The sequence below is a fragment of the Lontra canadensis genome, unplaced genomic scaffold (assembly GCF_010015895.1).
Source record: "Lontra canadensis isolate GAN:19392208 unplaced genomic scaffold, GSC_riverotter_1.0 scaffold45, whole genome shotgun sequence".
Taxonomy (NCBI): Eukaryota; Metazoa; Chordata; class Mammalia; order Carnivora; family Mustelidae; genus Lontra; species Lontra canadensis.
In genome coordinates, this window is record NW_022631039.1 from 6,247,236 (window position 1) to 6,263,124 (window position 15,889).

Genomic DNA, 15,889 nt, shown 5'->3' on the forward strand with positions numbered 1-15,889 from the left:
AGGGGAAATCGAGCAGAGGAGGAGAGCTGTGGGGCGTCCAGTCCAGGGAGGGATGCTGCAGCCGGGGCGGGCCGGGGAGGGCCGTGGGTGCGGCTCTAGAGCACGTGACCTGTTCTGTAGTAATGACAGCGTGGGAGCGCGAGGGCCGCTCGCGGAGAAAACTAGCGCGGGAAGGAGGTCGGAGACGGACAGCAGAGCCGAAGCAGCTTAGAGCAGGTTTGCCAAGGGAACGTAGACGCGACGGGAGAACCGGAAGGGTGTGCCAGTGGCGGAGGGGACGGAAGCCGGAGCTCCGCAGCAGAGGAGCTGTGCCCCGCGGTGCCGCGAGGCCCCAGCGTCAGCAGGCGAGACCTGCGGAGTATTTGGAGATTCTCGGTGGCTTTGGAGGAAGCCGAGTCTGTGGACTAGTGCGGGAGACAGACTGCAGGGAGATATGTAGCCCGTGAGGACGAAGGGAAGGCGGTCACTGCTGCTTTTTGTTTTAAGCCACTGGATGGGGAAGGGGAGAAAACGGAGTCAGTAGTTTGAGAGAAGGTGGGATTAAGAGAAGGCATTTTTAGGGTAGAGGAGGCTAAAACGGTTGTCCTACAGAAATACACACCAGCCACGTATGTAGGTTGAAGTTTTCCTAGTGGTCACGTCTTAGACGTTAAAAGGCACAGGTCACCTAGCGTCCACATCTTGGCTTCTAATAGCCATTCACCAATGGAGAGGGACCAGGGCTCCTTGGAGAAATGGCTGGTTCTAGGATTGGGGCAGGAAGCATGCTAAGCTGTGAGCTGCTGGCAGTGCCGGGAAGCGCTCACAAACAAGGGTGTGAAAAACCCTACAGTAAGAGAGGCCTTTCAAAGGGACATGGGAGCCAACTGAAAGCACTCCCAGTGGCCAAATGGGAAAAAGTTGAGCGACAGAATAAAATGGTACGTGTTTCCCCACTGTCAGTAGGTAGAGTTTCTGTGCAATTTACTTCATACTTTGAGTTGTCTTTCGCTGAAGTGGAGTAATAAGCAGCGATTACCATTACTTTATATGGAAATATTTAACATTCCCAGACACCCCAAATTAACTGCTTTTAAGCTTCTCTTACCTTCGGCTACGTCTTGCGAGTGGATGCACGTGGTCGATCAAGGTAAAGCACAGTTGAGAGCTATGGAGGCCGATGCTGAGAGGTGGAGGGCAGAGGGCTGGGCAGCCCCTCTATCCCGGCATGGGGTGCGTGCTGCCTCTACGGGGGCTTGTGGCGAGACCGTACTATTTTTACTTTTCCCCTTTTTCAATAAAGTGAAAATTCTCTTAGGCTTTCTTTCAGTTAGCGAAAACAGGTACTACTGTAGGTCTTTTGTAAAATGAAGTGGTGTTAATGCAAACTTTCAAAAAGTGGGGGATGGGGCGCCTGGGTGGCTCAGTCAGTTGAGCATCAAACTCTTGATCTCAGCTCAGGTCTTGATCTCAGGGTGGTGAAATCAGCCCCACATGGGGCTCCATGCTGGGCGTGGAACATACTTTAAAAAGAGCAGGGGAGGGGCGCCTGGGTGGCTCAGTGGGTTAAAGCCTCTGCCTTCGGTTCAGGTCATGATCCCAGGGTCCTGGGATGGAGTCCTGCATCGGGCTCTCTGCTCCGCGGGGAGCCTGCTTCCTCCTCTCTCTCCGCTGCCTCCCTGCCTACCTGTGATCTCTGTCTGTCAAATAAATAGAATCTTAGCAAGCAAGCAAGCAGGGGATTCCTGTACTGAATTACAACTTAAATTATGAAGTAAATATCCATGAGTCCATAATGATAATGGCTAATTAAATAAAGCCGGGAGAAGAGAGAATTCTGCAGAATTCCAAATATTTATGTAGCTACTTTGCCGTCAGAAAGGGAGAGTGTAACTTCCTACTCCTTAAAGGGCGGGCTGTGCATAGTGACTCCTTCCCAGAGGGAACAGAGGGATAAAGACTAGTTTACAGTGGAGAAAGATGAAGAACTACCTTAGCCAGGTGATCAAGGTTAGCATCAGCAGTCAAGGTCATGCTCATACTATATGCCCTTGATGAGATCTGATGAGGATGGTACATTACCTGTAGTCTTCCAAAAACTCATTAAGCCAATCTGGTCACGAGAAAAAAATCAGACAAATCCCAATGAAGAGACATTCTACAAAACACTGACCAGGATTCCTCAAAACCATCAAGGTCATCAAAAACCAGGAAAGTCTGAGAAATCGTCACAGCCAAGGAGATATGACACCTGAATTTAACGTGGCGTCTTAGATGGGACTGAAGAACAGAAAATAGTCATTAGGTAAAAGCCAAGAAAATCTGAATCCTCTATGGACTTTATTAATATTGATGCACTTGTTAACCATTCACCCGAAGGAGTGGGGATTGGGACTGTTTTAGGGTGGATTACGTGGCACAGCTGGTTGTCCGGCTGTCCACACCACTTTGTGCACCGCTCATTCCCTCCTTCCGTCACGCAGCAGATGCTAGGTCTTTACTGCGAGGAGAACACTGGTTTGGGAGGTACAGATAGATGAGGGTCAAAAAGGATTTGCCCTCGTGGAGCCAGCTAGAGAATAAATCATGACTGCGGCTGGAACAGGTGCTATGAAGAAAACAAAATAGATGTTATTCAGTTGGGAGTGGGGTTTCCACTCAAAGATCACTATTAACCCACCTAGAGCTACAGGACTGGGTGAAACGTTTAAACAACTCAACAATTTGGATGTAGACTAGAGTCAACTTCCTTGCAAAATGCTGACGTGCTGTTGGTGATACAGAGAATGCACAGGCAGGTGTATTCTGGTCTACGGAGGCCTGTCCACTTGAATGCTTGAGATACTCATGTATTGGATTGATTCAATCAAATTAATGTGTACCAGTAATCCCACGGGTGCTGGGGACAGAAGCAAATCCTACAAAATCCCTGTACTCCCAGAGATCAGCTGGGGAAACTACTATAAAGGAATTATTACAATGCACAGAAAGCCCACCGTTTGGAAACAAAGTGCTCTTCCTCACATCATGTGCCAAACTGAATTCTAAATGGTTAAAGATTTAAGTGTGGGGAAAAAATGAAGCCATCGTGATTGCTACATTGTAAAGGTGTGAAGAAGCGGTTCCAAGTATGACATCAAAGGCAGAAACCACATTTTTTAAAAATATGAAAACCGGCCCCAAACTACAAACATTAAAAAACAACAGTAGAAGCGTCTGGGTGGCTCAGTGGGTTAAAGCCTCTGCCTTCCGCTCAGGTCACGATCTCAGGGTCCTGGGGTCGAGCCCCGCATCCGGCTCTCTGCTCCGCGGGGAGCCTGCTTCCTCCTCTCTCTCCGCTGCCTCCCTGCCTACTTGTGATCTCTCTCCGCCAAATAAAATCTTAAAAAAAAGCTTAAAAAGTGTTTTAAAGAAACAACAGTAAGCTGTAAAAAATATACGTAAGACGAGATATATATTGTTAATATACAAAGGACACAGAGACGGAGTGACCAAGAGACACCAACATAACACAAAGGATCAATAAACACAATATCAACCTCTGTAACAAAACAGCAGGGAAGCCCCATCGCCTGTCGGACTGACGAAGATCGGAATCAAAAAAGAGAAGCGGTGCGAAGAGGAGGGGGAAATCGCTCTCCCAGCGCTTCACCACACGCGGGGCTCGGAAGTCCTAGAAGAGCACGGGGGTTTCCGGGTCGGAACTCCGCGCCCTTTGACCCGGAAGTGCGGGCGGGCGGGGCGGTGCCAAGGCGAGAGTGCCTCGCGACACAGCCGTAAAGGCGCGTGGGAGCGCAGCATGGCGCTGTACGCGACGGCGGCGACGGTGCTGGCGGCCGTGGAGGGGCGACGGGGCTCCATCAAGGGGCTGGTGTACGCCAGCAGCTTCCAGGTAGCGGGGCTCGGGGTTCGGGGGGGTTGGGGCCGGGGGGGGGGCGAGAAGGGGGCCCCTGCCTCAGCCGGTGTCCCCTCGGCCGCGCGCAGAACGTCAAGCAGCTGTACGCGCTGGTGTGCGAGACGCAGCGCTACTCCGCCGTGCTGGACGCCGTGATCGCCGGCGCCGGCCTCCTCCGCGCGGAGAAGAAGCTGCGGCCGCACCTGGCCAAGGTAGCGGGGCCGGGGGGGCGGGGCTGGGCTGGGAGCACCCCGCCCCCCGCCCCCGCGGACCCGGCGTCAGCGCCGCACGGTGCCCGGCGCGACTTCGCGAGTGGCCTCTGTCAGACGCGCGCGAGCGTCTCTAGCCGCCGGGTCGCTGAGGCGGGGTCAGCGAGCTGTACCTCCGAGCCTAGCGTGAAGGCTGAAGACGGGAAATGCTGAGTAGCCGCGGCGGGGACTCTGGCTAAAACACAAGGGTGGTGGTGACGAGGAGGAGGAGGGTCGGAGGAGGCCCAGCGGAGCTGGGCCGGTGAGCAGCCCTGGGGAGAGGGTTCGGGACCGGGTTCGGGACCGGGAAGCTAGACACCGGGCTGGGCTCCCCGGTCTGCCGCTCATCTGCCCTGTGGTCTCGGGCAGAACACCTCGCTCGGCCCCGGTGCTGCCTCGGCAGTGGTCGCTCAGCGCTGTGACGTTCCGAGACGCGCACACTTAGGGCTGTCCCTCGTTCTTTCCCCATCCCCAGGTGCTCGTGTACGAGCTGCTGCTGGGGAAGGGCTTTAGGGGGGGCGGGGGCCGCTGGAGACCTGTGCTAGAGCGGCACCAGGCCAGGCTGAAAGCGGAGTTGGCGCGGCTCAAGGTTCAGCGCCGGGTGAGCCGCAACGAGGACCTGTTGCAAGTGGGAGCCAGGCCTGGCACGGGTGAGCTGGACGGCGTTGTGGGCAGGAGGGCAGCTCCCAGGCCCCCAGAGGAGAGGGCCTCGGTCCTGCCCATTCACCGCCGATCGCTTCCTAGCCTCGCAGGTGCCTCGGTTCGTGCGTGTGAACACCCTCAAGACCAGCCCTGATGATGCAGTTGATTATTTCAAGAGACAAGGTTTCTCCTACCAGGGTCGGGCTTCGAGGTGAGCTGAGAACCCTGCCTGGCTGCTGGGGGCTCTGGGAAACGGGGATCCAGGGGAAGAGAGAGGAGGGGTGGTGGTGACGGCTCTCCGGCTTTCTCCTACTTTTCCAGCAATTTCTCTCTCTCCTTCCAAGGCCTGGCTTTCTCCAGCCCTTAACTTAAAATCCTGTTTATTCAGAATTCACGACTTAAGAGAAATCCTTCCAAAACCATGTGCTTATTAAACACACATTGTTGACTTATACTGCATAATAATTACTACCTAGTTAATATTCGTCACCACGTATAATACAGAAAGTTTTTTTCTCTTGTGATGAGAAAAAAGAGGAGTAGGAGGGAAAGGGAGAGCGAGACTCTCAAGCAGGTTTCGTACCTAGTGTGCTGAAGCAGGTCTCGGCTCCGTCTCAGGCCTCTGAGATGACCTGAGCCCACATCAAGAGTCAGAAGACACGTCACTGACTGAGCCACCCAGGTGCCCCCTCTTGTGATGAGAACTTTTAAGATTTAGCATCTTTCAGGCACGCAGTGCAGTAGCTCTTAGTGTCACCCACCGTGCCGTGCATTAGAGCCTTGGGACTTACGTATCTTATAGCTGGAAATTTGTGCTTTTGACAAACTTTGCAACTCCCCCTCCCTGCGGTCACAAATCCGTTCTCTGTTTTTATGAGTTGGTTTTTTGTTTTTTTAAAGAGATTCCACATAGGATTCAGAACATAGTGTTTGTCTTTGATTTATTTCACTTAGCGTAAGATCCTCAGGGCCCATCCATGTGGTTGCAGACGGCAGGATTTTATATTTTGTGGCTGAAAAATATTCCCGTGTGCGTGTACACGTGTGTTATACACACACACATACGTGTACATAGTTACATGTTTTCTTTATTCATCTGACGGTTGACATTTAGGGTTTTCCAGGTCTTGGCGATTATACATCTGTAGGAAACAGGGGCCGGGTATCTTTCTGAATTAGTGTTTTCCTTTTCCTTGGATTAATACCTAGAAATGGGATTGCTGGATCATACGGTAGGCTCCAGCTCTGAACTTGTATTGAGCCTCTGTGCCGTTTTCCACAGTGGCCGTGCCAGTCCTCGTCACCCCCAGCGGCGCAGGGGGCTTCCCTGATTCCCATATCCTTACCGACAGCTGTTTCTTGTCTTTTGGGTAACAGCCGTTCTGACAGGTGGGAGGTGACATCTCGTCGTGGTTTCGATGCTCGTTTCCCTCATGACTTGTGACGGTCACCTTTTCATGCACCTGTTGGCCATCCGTCTTTGTCCAGTGCCCTCCTTTTGCTCGTGGCCTCCATTTTCCTGACCCCGTTATTGAAGAGACTGTTTGTTCCCTGTTGTATGTTCGTGGCTCCTTTGTCACAAACTAATCGGCCGTACAAGTACGGGCTTGTTGCTGGGCCCTCTGTTCTGTGGCATTGATCTGCGTGTGTGTTGATGTCTGCAGCTTTGTGATGTCGTTTGGAGTCAGTGTGAGATCTGTAGCTTTGTGCTTGCTTAAGACGGCCTGGCTGTTCCATTCCATACAAGTCTAGGATCGTTCTGTACCTGTAAAATGGCCATTGGAATTTGGTAAGAGGTTGCACTGGCTCTGTACACTGCTTTGGGTAGTGTGGACCTTCTAACGACATTCTTCCACTCCATGAGTGTCGAACAGCTTCTCGTTCGTGTCATTTTCAGTTTCTTTCCTCGGTATCTTAGTTTTCAGAGTACAGGTCTTTGATCTTCTTGGTTGAATTTATTTCTAGTTTTTTGGGTTTTTTGGGGGATACGAGTGTAAATGAGATTGTTTTCTTAATTTCTTTTTTCTGATAACATTGGTTTGCAAACTCCCTGGGAGCCTTCCAGGTATAATCTGAAACCAGGCCCCATACGCACGGGGCAGGGCCAGAGAAGGAACGAAGAAAGAGGCGGGCTGGTCCAGATGGACATGTGGCAGGTTTAGTAATAAGGGAGCTTCATACAAGGCTTGCCTTGGGAAGCCAGAAGACGAGTAGATCCCTGCACCCCGCCCCCACCAGAATCTTAAAAATAGTTCTAGAGAGGCCTTAACTGGGTTCAGTCACGTGGAGGCCCATGTTGGGGGGTACTGTGGGTTCGGTTCCAGAATGCTGCAATGAAGCAAGTCGGGTGAATTTCTTGGCTTCCCAGTGGCCATGAAAGATAGGTTTATTTTATAGTGTAGTCTACGAAGTGTACAGGAGCGTTATGTCTGAAAAGACAACTTATGTATTTTATTACTAAAAAATGCTAAACATCACCTGAACTTTTGGTGAGTCATAATCACTGATCAGAGGTCACCGTAACAAACACTGTATTCATGAAAAAGTTTGGAATATTGTGAGGATTATCAAAATGTGACCCAGAGACAAGAAGGGAGCAGATAGTGCTGGGAAAATGGGGCCTTCGGTTTGTAAAACAAAACAAAACAAAAACCCAACAAAACCTCACTATCTGCAAAGCGTTGTCAGTAGAGCAAAATGCGGTAAAGTGAGTTATGCCTGTTCGCGGTCCCTGTGATCTCAACACCACGTCACTGTCTCAAGGCTTTGTCGTTGGGGCAGCCTGTGGTGGGGAAGGCAAGTAGGTTGCACATTCCAAAGACAGGGAAAGGGGTGAGGAGCCACCTCCGTTTGCCGGGGTCCAGCTTGGCGGGTCAGCCGGCGGGCCTGTGCTCTCAGTGACCTCCCCAACACTCCAACCCTTGTGACCAGCTCTAAAATCCCAGATGACCCTGTTTTCTGCCATGTGTCCTGAGTGCTCAGCAGGGGTTTCACTAGCACGGAGGTGGATGGCCGCATTAGGGGCGGGTCCCAGTTCTTGCTGGGACACAAGCAGGAGAAAACAGATTAAGACCACAATTTCCCAGGGGTGCCTGGGTGGCTCATTAAGGGTCTGCCTTCAGCTCTGGTAGTTCAGGATCCCGGGGTCGAGCCCCGCATCAGGCTTCCGGCTCAGTGGGGAGCCTGCTTCTCCCTCTGCCTCTGCCCTCCCCCCAGCTCATGTGCTCTCTCTCAGATAAATTCATTCTTTTTCTTTTTTTTTAAAGATTTGTTTATTTGACAGAGATTACAAGTAGGCAGAGAGGCAGGCAGAGAGAGAGGAGGGAGCAGGCACCCCGCTGAGCAGAGAACCTGATGTGGGGCTCGATCCCAGGACCCTGAGGTCATGACCTGAGCCAAAGGCAGAGACTTAACCCACTGAGCCACCCAGGTGCCCCAGATAAATAAATTCTTAAAAAAACAAACTCCCCCCCCGAAATTCCCTAAATCAGTGGTAACACCTCTCAGCACCCCCAGATCCAAACCGTTGATTTATTAATATCCCCTAGGCTGGAGGCGCCATTGCTCAGGCCATTGACTCGAGTCCTTGTGTGATTTAATAAATGGCACGTGAGCGGACTCGTCAGGTATAAACACAGGTGCCGCCTTGTGAAGCCGTAATCACGTCCAAGTGCGTCCTGCTGGGGCAGACGGCTTTCCTTATCGAAGACCGTTCAGTGTTCGGAAGCGCGGGCCCCTCGCCGCGTGCCGGGGGAATGTAGCAGGGGCTCCCGTGGGTGCTTCGTGTTCGCCGCCCCGTGCAGGGAACAGGTGCCAAGTGACGGTATCATCGGGAGACGACGGCCACTGCTGTCCCGCCTGGAGGAGAGGAGGCTGGCAGCGCTCCTTCCACGTTGGCGGAGGGGAGGCAGCCCTGCCAGGTGTGAGGAGAGGGGAGCAGAACATGCCAGACCGGGACCCCCACCTTCTCCCGCTTCCGGAGCGCGCGTGCCACTCCAGGTGGAGCGGTTTCTGCAGGGGCCGCTGGATCCTGCAGGCGATGCGGCCGCTCCCCCGGCCCAGGGGTGGGAGGTCCCATCCCAGCGCGCATTTCCCAGCGCAGGGCCCGGCGTTCTCAGCAGCACAGCGCGCGGCCGGCGGGGAGAGGGTGGCGGCTCTTCCCTGCACGGAGTTGCCCGGGCGGGGGTCCCCAGTCTGGCCCGCAGAGCGGCAGCCCCGATTCGTGCGGGTGTGTTAGAGCCTGGGGCAGCGCTTGGTCCCACTAGCCAAGGAGCTTGGACCCGAGTAACGGCGTCCGCTCTCGGATCCTGTCCGCTGGGCCGGCCGCTTGCGGGTCAGAGCGGTGACGGGTCCTGCATGCGGCGTCGCGTCCTTCTGTGCACTTGCACATCGGGACTGTTGCGGCGGGACCCCCCAGTCGCGGTCTAGTACGCTTACCCAGGCTCTTTGCGGGTGGGGCCAAGGCGGTCCCCACCTGCACGGAGGATGGCTGAGTGCTCGCTGTGGAGGGAGGCGCCAGTCTGGCGGCCTTGCCCGTTGCCTTGGGTGGGACTGAGAACACCTGGGCCACGGTAGCAGTTAACCGGTCCCTGTATCTCCAGGGCGTTCTGGCTTCCTTGGTAGGTGCCTCCCGTCGGGGCGCAGCGGCGGGCCCGCGTCTGTGCGCCGAGTCGCCGCTGCCCAGAGGTCGTTGGGGCTGGCCCGGGAGCCAGACTGTCGTCAGCTTCCGGCCCGCCGGGCGGGGTCGTGCTGCCGTGGGAGCCCCGACGTGGAACCCGGTGAACCCCACCCCCCCGTCTTTTCATATATCCTGACCCCGCAAGGGCTCATTCACGATCTACCCCTCCGCTTTTCCACTGTCCGCGCCACAGGGGGGACCCCTCAGAGCCACCCGCGGTGCGCATGGGGGGCTGAGGGCTGGGGCTGGGGAGCGATCACCGGCCAGAACGTTCTGGCTGCGGCCGTGGCCGCCACGGTGCTGCTCCCTCGGGGGCTATCCCCGGGGGAGCGTGGCGCACACGACTGGAAGCTGTTGCTTTCTGGCAGGGAAACCTGGTGTCTTTCTCCTCCAGAGCTGGGAAGCAGAGTCCTAGGGGTGCGCTCCCCTTCTGCCGTCGCTGCCACAGTGCGCAGCCCCAGCGGTGGTCCAGCTCGAGCCGCCGGAGCTTCCGTCCGTTTCCCTAGTGTTTTGCTTTCTCAGGCGGCTCCGTGACCCCCGCTGGACTCAGGGACAGGCGCTGCGCCAGGTGGGGACACGGAGTCCTCCAGAGCCCTCCAGGCTCGCACACCTGCCCCTCGTTCTTAGGGGCTCGATGAACGTGCGCCTCACCCATCCGTCTGGAACGGGGTGTGTCTCAGCCGGTGGAATGACGCCCGCACCCTCAGGGCAGTGTCTGGCCTTGAATTTTCTGGGGGTCACTGCCCAGCCTCTCACGGACGCGCAGCAGAGCCCGCGGGACGGCCTGCGACACGCACGTCTTCCACGTGAGCACTAGGGTGGGAGTGCCATGGCCCGTCCTCCTGGTGTGGGAAGGGTGACAGCGACAGCGCTCCGGCTGCCTTCGTGTGACCTATGCTGGGCCTCGTGGGTGGGTAGCCTGGGGGCAGCGCTCGGAAGGTCCCCTGCTGCCCCTCCCACGTGAAGGCCACCGGTCTTGTGCTCAGTGGCCAGGGGGACACCACGGAGGCACGTGCTGAGAGTGGCACGGCACCCTCCCCGGCCCGTGGCCTCGGTGTCTGAGACGGTGGCAGTGTTGGGCGCAGCATGTGCAGAGGGGCCGCTGCCTTGTTCGGCTCCGGGTGCTCTGCTGTCACCCCCAGGAGCCGGGACGTGCATCTGTGGGCTCTAGCAGGCTGTGGGAAGTGCCAGGGAGGGGCGTGTGGCGGCCGCTCAGGGTCGCTCTTGGAGGGTTTCTCCTCTGCCCTGTGCCTGGAGTATCGTCCTCTGCGGGGGCCGCAGTCTCGTTTGCCCGCGGCGTCTGATCGGCCTTCAGGTGGGATTCACGCGTACGCGGTCGAGCTGGTGGGCGGCCGGACCTGGGGTGTTCCCTAGTCCTGGGGAGGGAGACCCCCGTGTCCTCAGGCAGAGGGTGCCCAGTTGGCAGCGTCGAGGGACTTTCTTGACGGGCATCGTCGCTCAGGTTTTAAGGCTTTCTACAGGCTGACCGCTGCGGGGCCACAGCAGTGAGGTCAGGTCCTCGTGCCTCCGGGTTACTTTCTCCAGACCCTTCCCGGTCGGGTGGGGGTGGCCTTTTGAGCTCCCCTCGGTCCCGGCTCTGGGCCGCAGCACCCCGAACGTCGTGTTGCCCAGGTGGGCTCACATGCCTGTGAGCAGCCCGTGCCCCGTGCTGGGGGCCGCCTGGAGCTGGCGCCTTCCTGCGGGGACGTGGCCCCGTCAGGGCCTCCAGAGAGCCGGGTGCACATGGCCCGTCCCACTCACAGCTCCCTAAGAATTTGTTGTACTTCTGTATAGATTCCTGGGGTCCCACGTGCCCAGGAAGGCCCCCCTCATTGGGCCAAGCCCCCCTGCGGGCTGGAATCATCCAGTATCCGAGGACACAAGTCCCTGAACTTGTTACAAGTGTGCCTCTTGGCCCCTGCTGGAGGGCAGGGTGTGTGGGGCTGAGGCTCATTCTGTCGCCTTCCCGCAGCCAGGGAGAAGCCATCGCCGCGGGCCCGTCGCCGCCCCGGCTGCCCTGGGGTGCTCCCCCAGCTTTTAGCTGGAACTTGGCAGCCGCGTCCACAAGCTGAGGGAGGAGACCCTCTCTCCACGAGTGTTTCCCGAGCTGGTGGGGGGGCGCCCTGCTGGCCGGGGTTGCCCCCGCATCTTGTATTAGGGGTCCGCCGACGTGGGGTGCTGCAGCAGTTTGGCCGTCTGCCAGCACAAACCCCCCCCCCCCCCCCCCCCCCCCCCCCCCCCCGCTTTGCTCTGCGGCAGGGCCACCGTGTAGTTTCTCCAGTAAGTCCATTAAAGCGGCCTGCGCTTTCGGGGTCCCCCCATACTCAGGGGTCCCCAAGCATCGGACGTAGGGGCCACCCCGCACCACACAGAGATCGCTAGCTGGTTAGGGAGCCCTACAGACCGTGTGCTCGTGGTCTCCCGGCGGGCTGCCCCGTGGTTGTGGGTGACCCGAACGGGCCCTGCGGTGCGGCGGGCGGGCCGCTGTGGACGGGCCGGGGACAGGCTTCCTGAGCAAGGACGCTTAGCTGGGCGGCTTGTCTGGGGCTGCAGCAAGACGTCTCCACGCCCACCTGCCAGAATCTTCCCAGTTGATACGAGGCCTTCACGGGTTCGGTCTCCTGCCCTCCAGATGGTCTCTGTGCCCTGTCACTCTCTCAAGGCCGTGTCCTTGGGCAGGCTCCGGGAGTGGGGAAGGCAGGCAGGACGCACGTCCCAGGGACGGGGTGCGGGAGGAGCTGGATTGCCCGGGTCCTGTGCCCGGCGGTGGCCGCGTCATCTCTGTGACCGCCCAGTAGTTAGTTGTCTGTGTGTAAGAGACACAACAGATTTTTGTACGTGGGTTTTCGGTCCTGCTTTACCAAATCCGCTTAGAAGTTCTGACAGTTTTCTGGCTGGCGTTTTCCGTGTCTGCCCTCTGCGTGGGGAGGCGTCCTTCCCTCCTTTGCGGTTTGGATGCCTCGTCGTTATCTTGCCTGCTGTGCTGACTGGGTTGTTGAGTAAAGGGGGCCCGGGGGGCATCTCTGTCCTGTTCTCGATCCCAGAGGACGGGCTTTCAGGTGTTCACCCCCGAGTAGGGTGGCCGCAGGCTTTTCCCACGTGGCCTGCGTTGTGTTGAGTTTGTGCCCTCGACACCTGCTTTGCGGAGTTTTTGTCATGAGTGGATGTTGACTCTTGTCAGAGGAGACCATCGGGATCTTTGTCCTTCATTTTGTGGATGTGGGACTGGGTATGTGGGTCTGCAGGTGTGGCGCGTCCCACGTCCCTGCGCTTTGCGCCTCCAGCATCCCGTCGTCAGCGAACAGATGGCCGCCAGGCCAGCAGCCGAGCCCCCGTCGTGCCCGTCCTGCCCGCTGTACCTTTCTGTCCTCCTGGACCCTGCGAGTCATTTTCTGTTTTCACGGGCAGGAGAACCTCCCGAACGGGTCTCCCCACTACTGGACTTCAGCTGTGCTTGGCTGCAGGAAGCTCCCAGCCGAAGGCCCTTCCTGGGCTCCTGGGCCGTACCCCCGGCTTCTGTCCCCAGGCGGGTGCTCCCCTGCACCCCCCACCTCCTGGCGGCTTGACAGCTCTGGGAAGTGCCTCTGCTCCCTCCCTGTCCCCTCCTGCCTGTGGCCTGCTGCTGGGAGGCCAGCGTGGTGTGGCAGGGAACGTAGGGAAGCTTGGGTTTGGCTTTGGCTCTGCCCCCCGATAGCTCTGTGACCCGCTTGGCAAGGGGCGTGTGCTGTGCTGTGCTCCTTCAGGTGCGGGGAGCGGGGCTTCCACCCGCGCCCCTCACGTGCGGCGCCCCCTGCCCCCTCCCCCCGAGGTGGGTGTTTAACTGTTGGCGTTTCTGGGCCGCTTGGATGGCCCAGTGGGTTAAGCCACTGCTTTTGGCTTGGGTCATGGTCTCGGGGTTCTGGGATCGAGCCCCACATCAGGCTCTCAGCAGAGAGCCTGCTTCCGCCTCTGTCTCTGCCTATCTTTCTGCCTACTTGTGATCTCTGTCAAATAAAATCTTTAAAAAAAAAATGCATTTCTGGAGCGCCTCACTCGTGCCGGATACTGTACGCATCTCGCGTGGAGTAACGGAGTTCTCCCCGTGACCGCTTCCCAGAAGTGGGAGGGGGTGGACAGAAGGCACCTGCCCCCGTGCCCCCCGCTGGAAGGTGGCGGAGGTGGGACCCTGGGCCAGGGCTGGCCCGAGCGCCCACGCGCTCCCTTACCTGCTGCCTCCGTCACCAGCCGTCCGTTTGTCCGCAGCAGTCTGCGGCATCTGTCGCGTGAACGAGCATTTCACGTGAGGTCCAGCCCGGTGCTCGGCCGGGGGCTCAGAACGTTCCGTGCTTCTTGTGCCCTGGCAGCCTCGAGGACCTGCGGGCCCTCAAAGGGAAGTGCTTTCTGCTGGACCCCGTGTTGCCAGAGCTGCTGGTGTTCCCGGCCCAGACGGATCTGCACGACCACCCCCTGTACCGGGCCGGTCACCTCATCCTGCAGGACAAGGTGGGGCAGGTGGACGGGAAGGGGGCGTGCGCGTGGGTCGGACGGCGCGGGGTCCCCATGCGCCAGCGCCTCGCTCTGCCCCCCCAGGCCAGCTGCCTCCCGGCCATGCTGCTGGCCCCTCCCCCGGGCTCGCACGTCCTCGACGCCTGCGCTGCCCCCGGCAACAAGACCAGTCACTTGGCCGCTCTGCTCAGGAACCAGGGGTGAGTGCCTCGGCCGCCAGCGGGAATGGGGAATGGCGTCCTTGGGAAGTGCGAACCGTGGTCCAAGTAGGGCGTGAAGGCTGAGAGGACCTGGAGCGGTGGGTGGGGGGCCCCACGCCCAGCTTCCCGTGGGGGCGCTGCTGTGAGGTCGGAAGCCCCCGCTCAGGTCCCGCTGGCCAGACACGGTCCTGTGTCCTGAGTGGACGTGTTCTTGCATGTCGCATCTGAGGGCCCTTGGGCGCCTGGTGCTTTGCTGCAGCGGTCCCCTGTCCCCCAGGAAGATCTTTGCCTTTGACCGGGACGCCGGGCGGCTGGCGTCCATGGCTACCCTGCTGGCCCGGGCTGGAGTCTCGTGCTGCGAGCTGGCGGAGGAGGACTTTCTGGCGGTCTCCCCCTCCGACCGGCGCTACCGTCAGGTCCAGTACATCTTACTGGACCCTTCTTGTAGTGGCTCAGGTGAGATGGGGACAGAGGGTGTCTGAGGGACCTGCGGCTCTGGGGTTCGCGCTGGCCTCCGGTGTAGCTCGGACTCTGCTCATCTGCTGACCCAGGCCAGCGTTCTCACCTGTGCAGCAGGGACCTCCGTGCGAGCGGAGGCCGTCTGCAGCTGACACTTTGTCCTCAGGAATGCCAGCCAGATCGCTGGAGGAGCCCGGGGCAGACACCCCAAGCAAGGCGCGCCTGCAGGCCCTGGCTGGCTTCCAGCAGCGAGCACTGCGCCACGCGCTCACCTTCCCCTCCCTGCAGCGCCTGGTCTACTCCACGTGCTCCCTGTGCCAGGAGGAGAACGAGGATGTGGTGTGGGATGCCCTCCAGCAGAACCCCGGGGCCTTCAGGTAGCGGGGGGCCGCCGGGGTGCCGGGGAGGGGTCTGCTCTCTTCACAACCCTGCCATCCTCCTCCGCAGGCTAGCTCCCGTCCTACCCTCCTGGCCCCACCGAGGCCTGGGCACTTTTCCAGGGGCTGAACACTGCCTCCGGGCCTCCCCCGAGACCACACTCACTGGTGGCTTCTTTGTCGCTGTTCTGGAACGGGTCGAGGTGTCGAGGTGAGTGGGGTGGCGGGGGCTGCATAGAAAGCGCTGGAGGACCAGGCTGCAAGTGACTTAGGGACTCTCCTTCTAGCTCGGTCCCCGAGGCCGAAGCAGCAGCATCCGAACTCACGGCCGGCACAGCCCGGCGGCGGCGGAGGAGGAGACGGCGCCCGGCCTCCGCTCCGGGCACGCCGCAGGTCTGCGGAGCCGCGCCTGCTCCGGGGAGCAGTTAGAGCCCGGGCCTCCGCGCGGCTCAGCCAGCAGCTGTGTGTGACAGCTCCGTCCTTCCTACTGGCTGGTCACCGCTCTAGGAAGGAAAGCGGTAACCCTGGCTCTCCAGCGTGGGAGACAGTGGATTTCCTTGTCCTGGGGCCCCTCCCCGGGCTGCGTTCCTGCCGGGGAGGGAGTGCCGTCCCGGCCGCGGAAATAAAAGGCAGGACATGGTCCACGGTAGATCACAGTTTTTTTTAATTCTTAATGACATAAGCAAGGAGAAAAATCTCACATTCATACGAAAAATTCCAACTAGACTCACAGGAATCAAGTCTTTATTTGTCATGGAAAGTCCCAGCCTCCCGTCCCTGTCCAGTGCACGTCCATGTACACACGCACACACACACACGCACACACACTCCGGCTGTGCCGGGACACCCCCGGGGGCTCCCGAACCAGCGTTCCTGCCTGTGGAATGGAGGTAAACCAGCTCGGGGCACTACGACTCGGAGGACCG

The 15,889-nt window shown here is 58.6% G+C and overlaps 1 protein-coding gene across 1 annotated transcript; it reads left to right on the forward strand.

Moving 5' to 3' along the window:
* Positions 1-3,725: 3,725 nt before the first annotated feature.
* NSUN5 (NOP2/Sun RNA methyltransferase 5) lies at positions 3,726-15,532 on the forward strand. Its single transcript, XM_032872451.1, has 11 exons — positions 3,726-3,871; positions 3,964-4,086; positions 4,598-4,772; positions 4,867-4,975; positions 13,786-13,924; positions 14,012-14,127; positions 14,405-14,583; positions 14,753-14,963; positions 15,034-15,174; positions 15,251-15,336; positions 15,367-15,532. The coding sequence occupies exons 1-11, from the start codon at positions 3,779-3,781 to the stop codon at positions 15,390-15,392; spliced, it is 1,398 nt and encodes a 465-aa protein (XP_032728342.1). The 5' UTR covers positions 3,726-3,778; the 3' UTR covers positions 15,393-15,532.
* Positions 15,533-15,889: the final 357 nt, after the last annotated feature.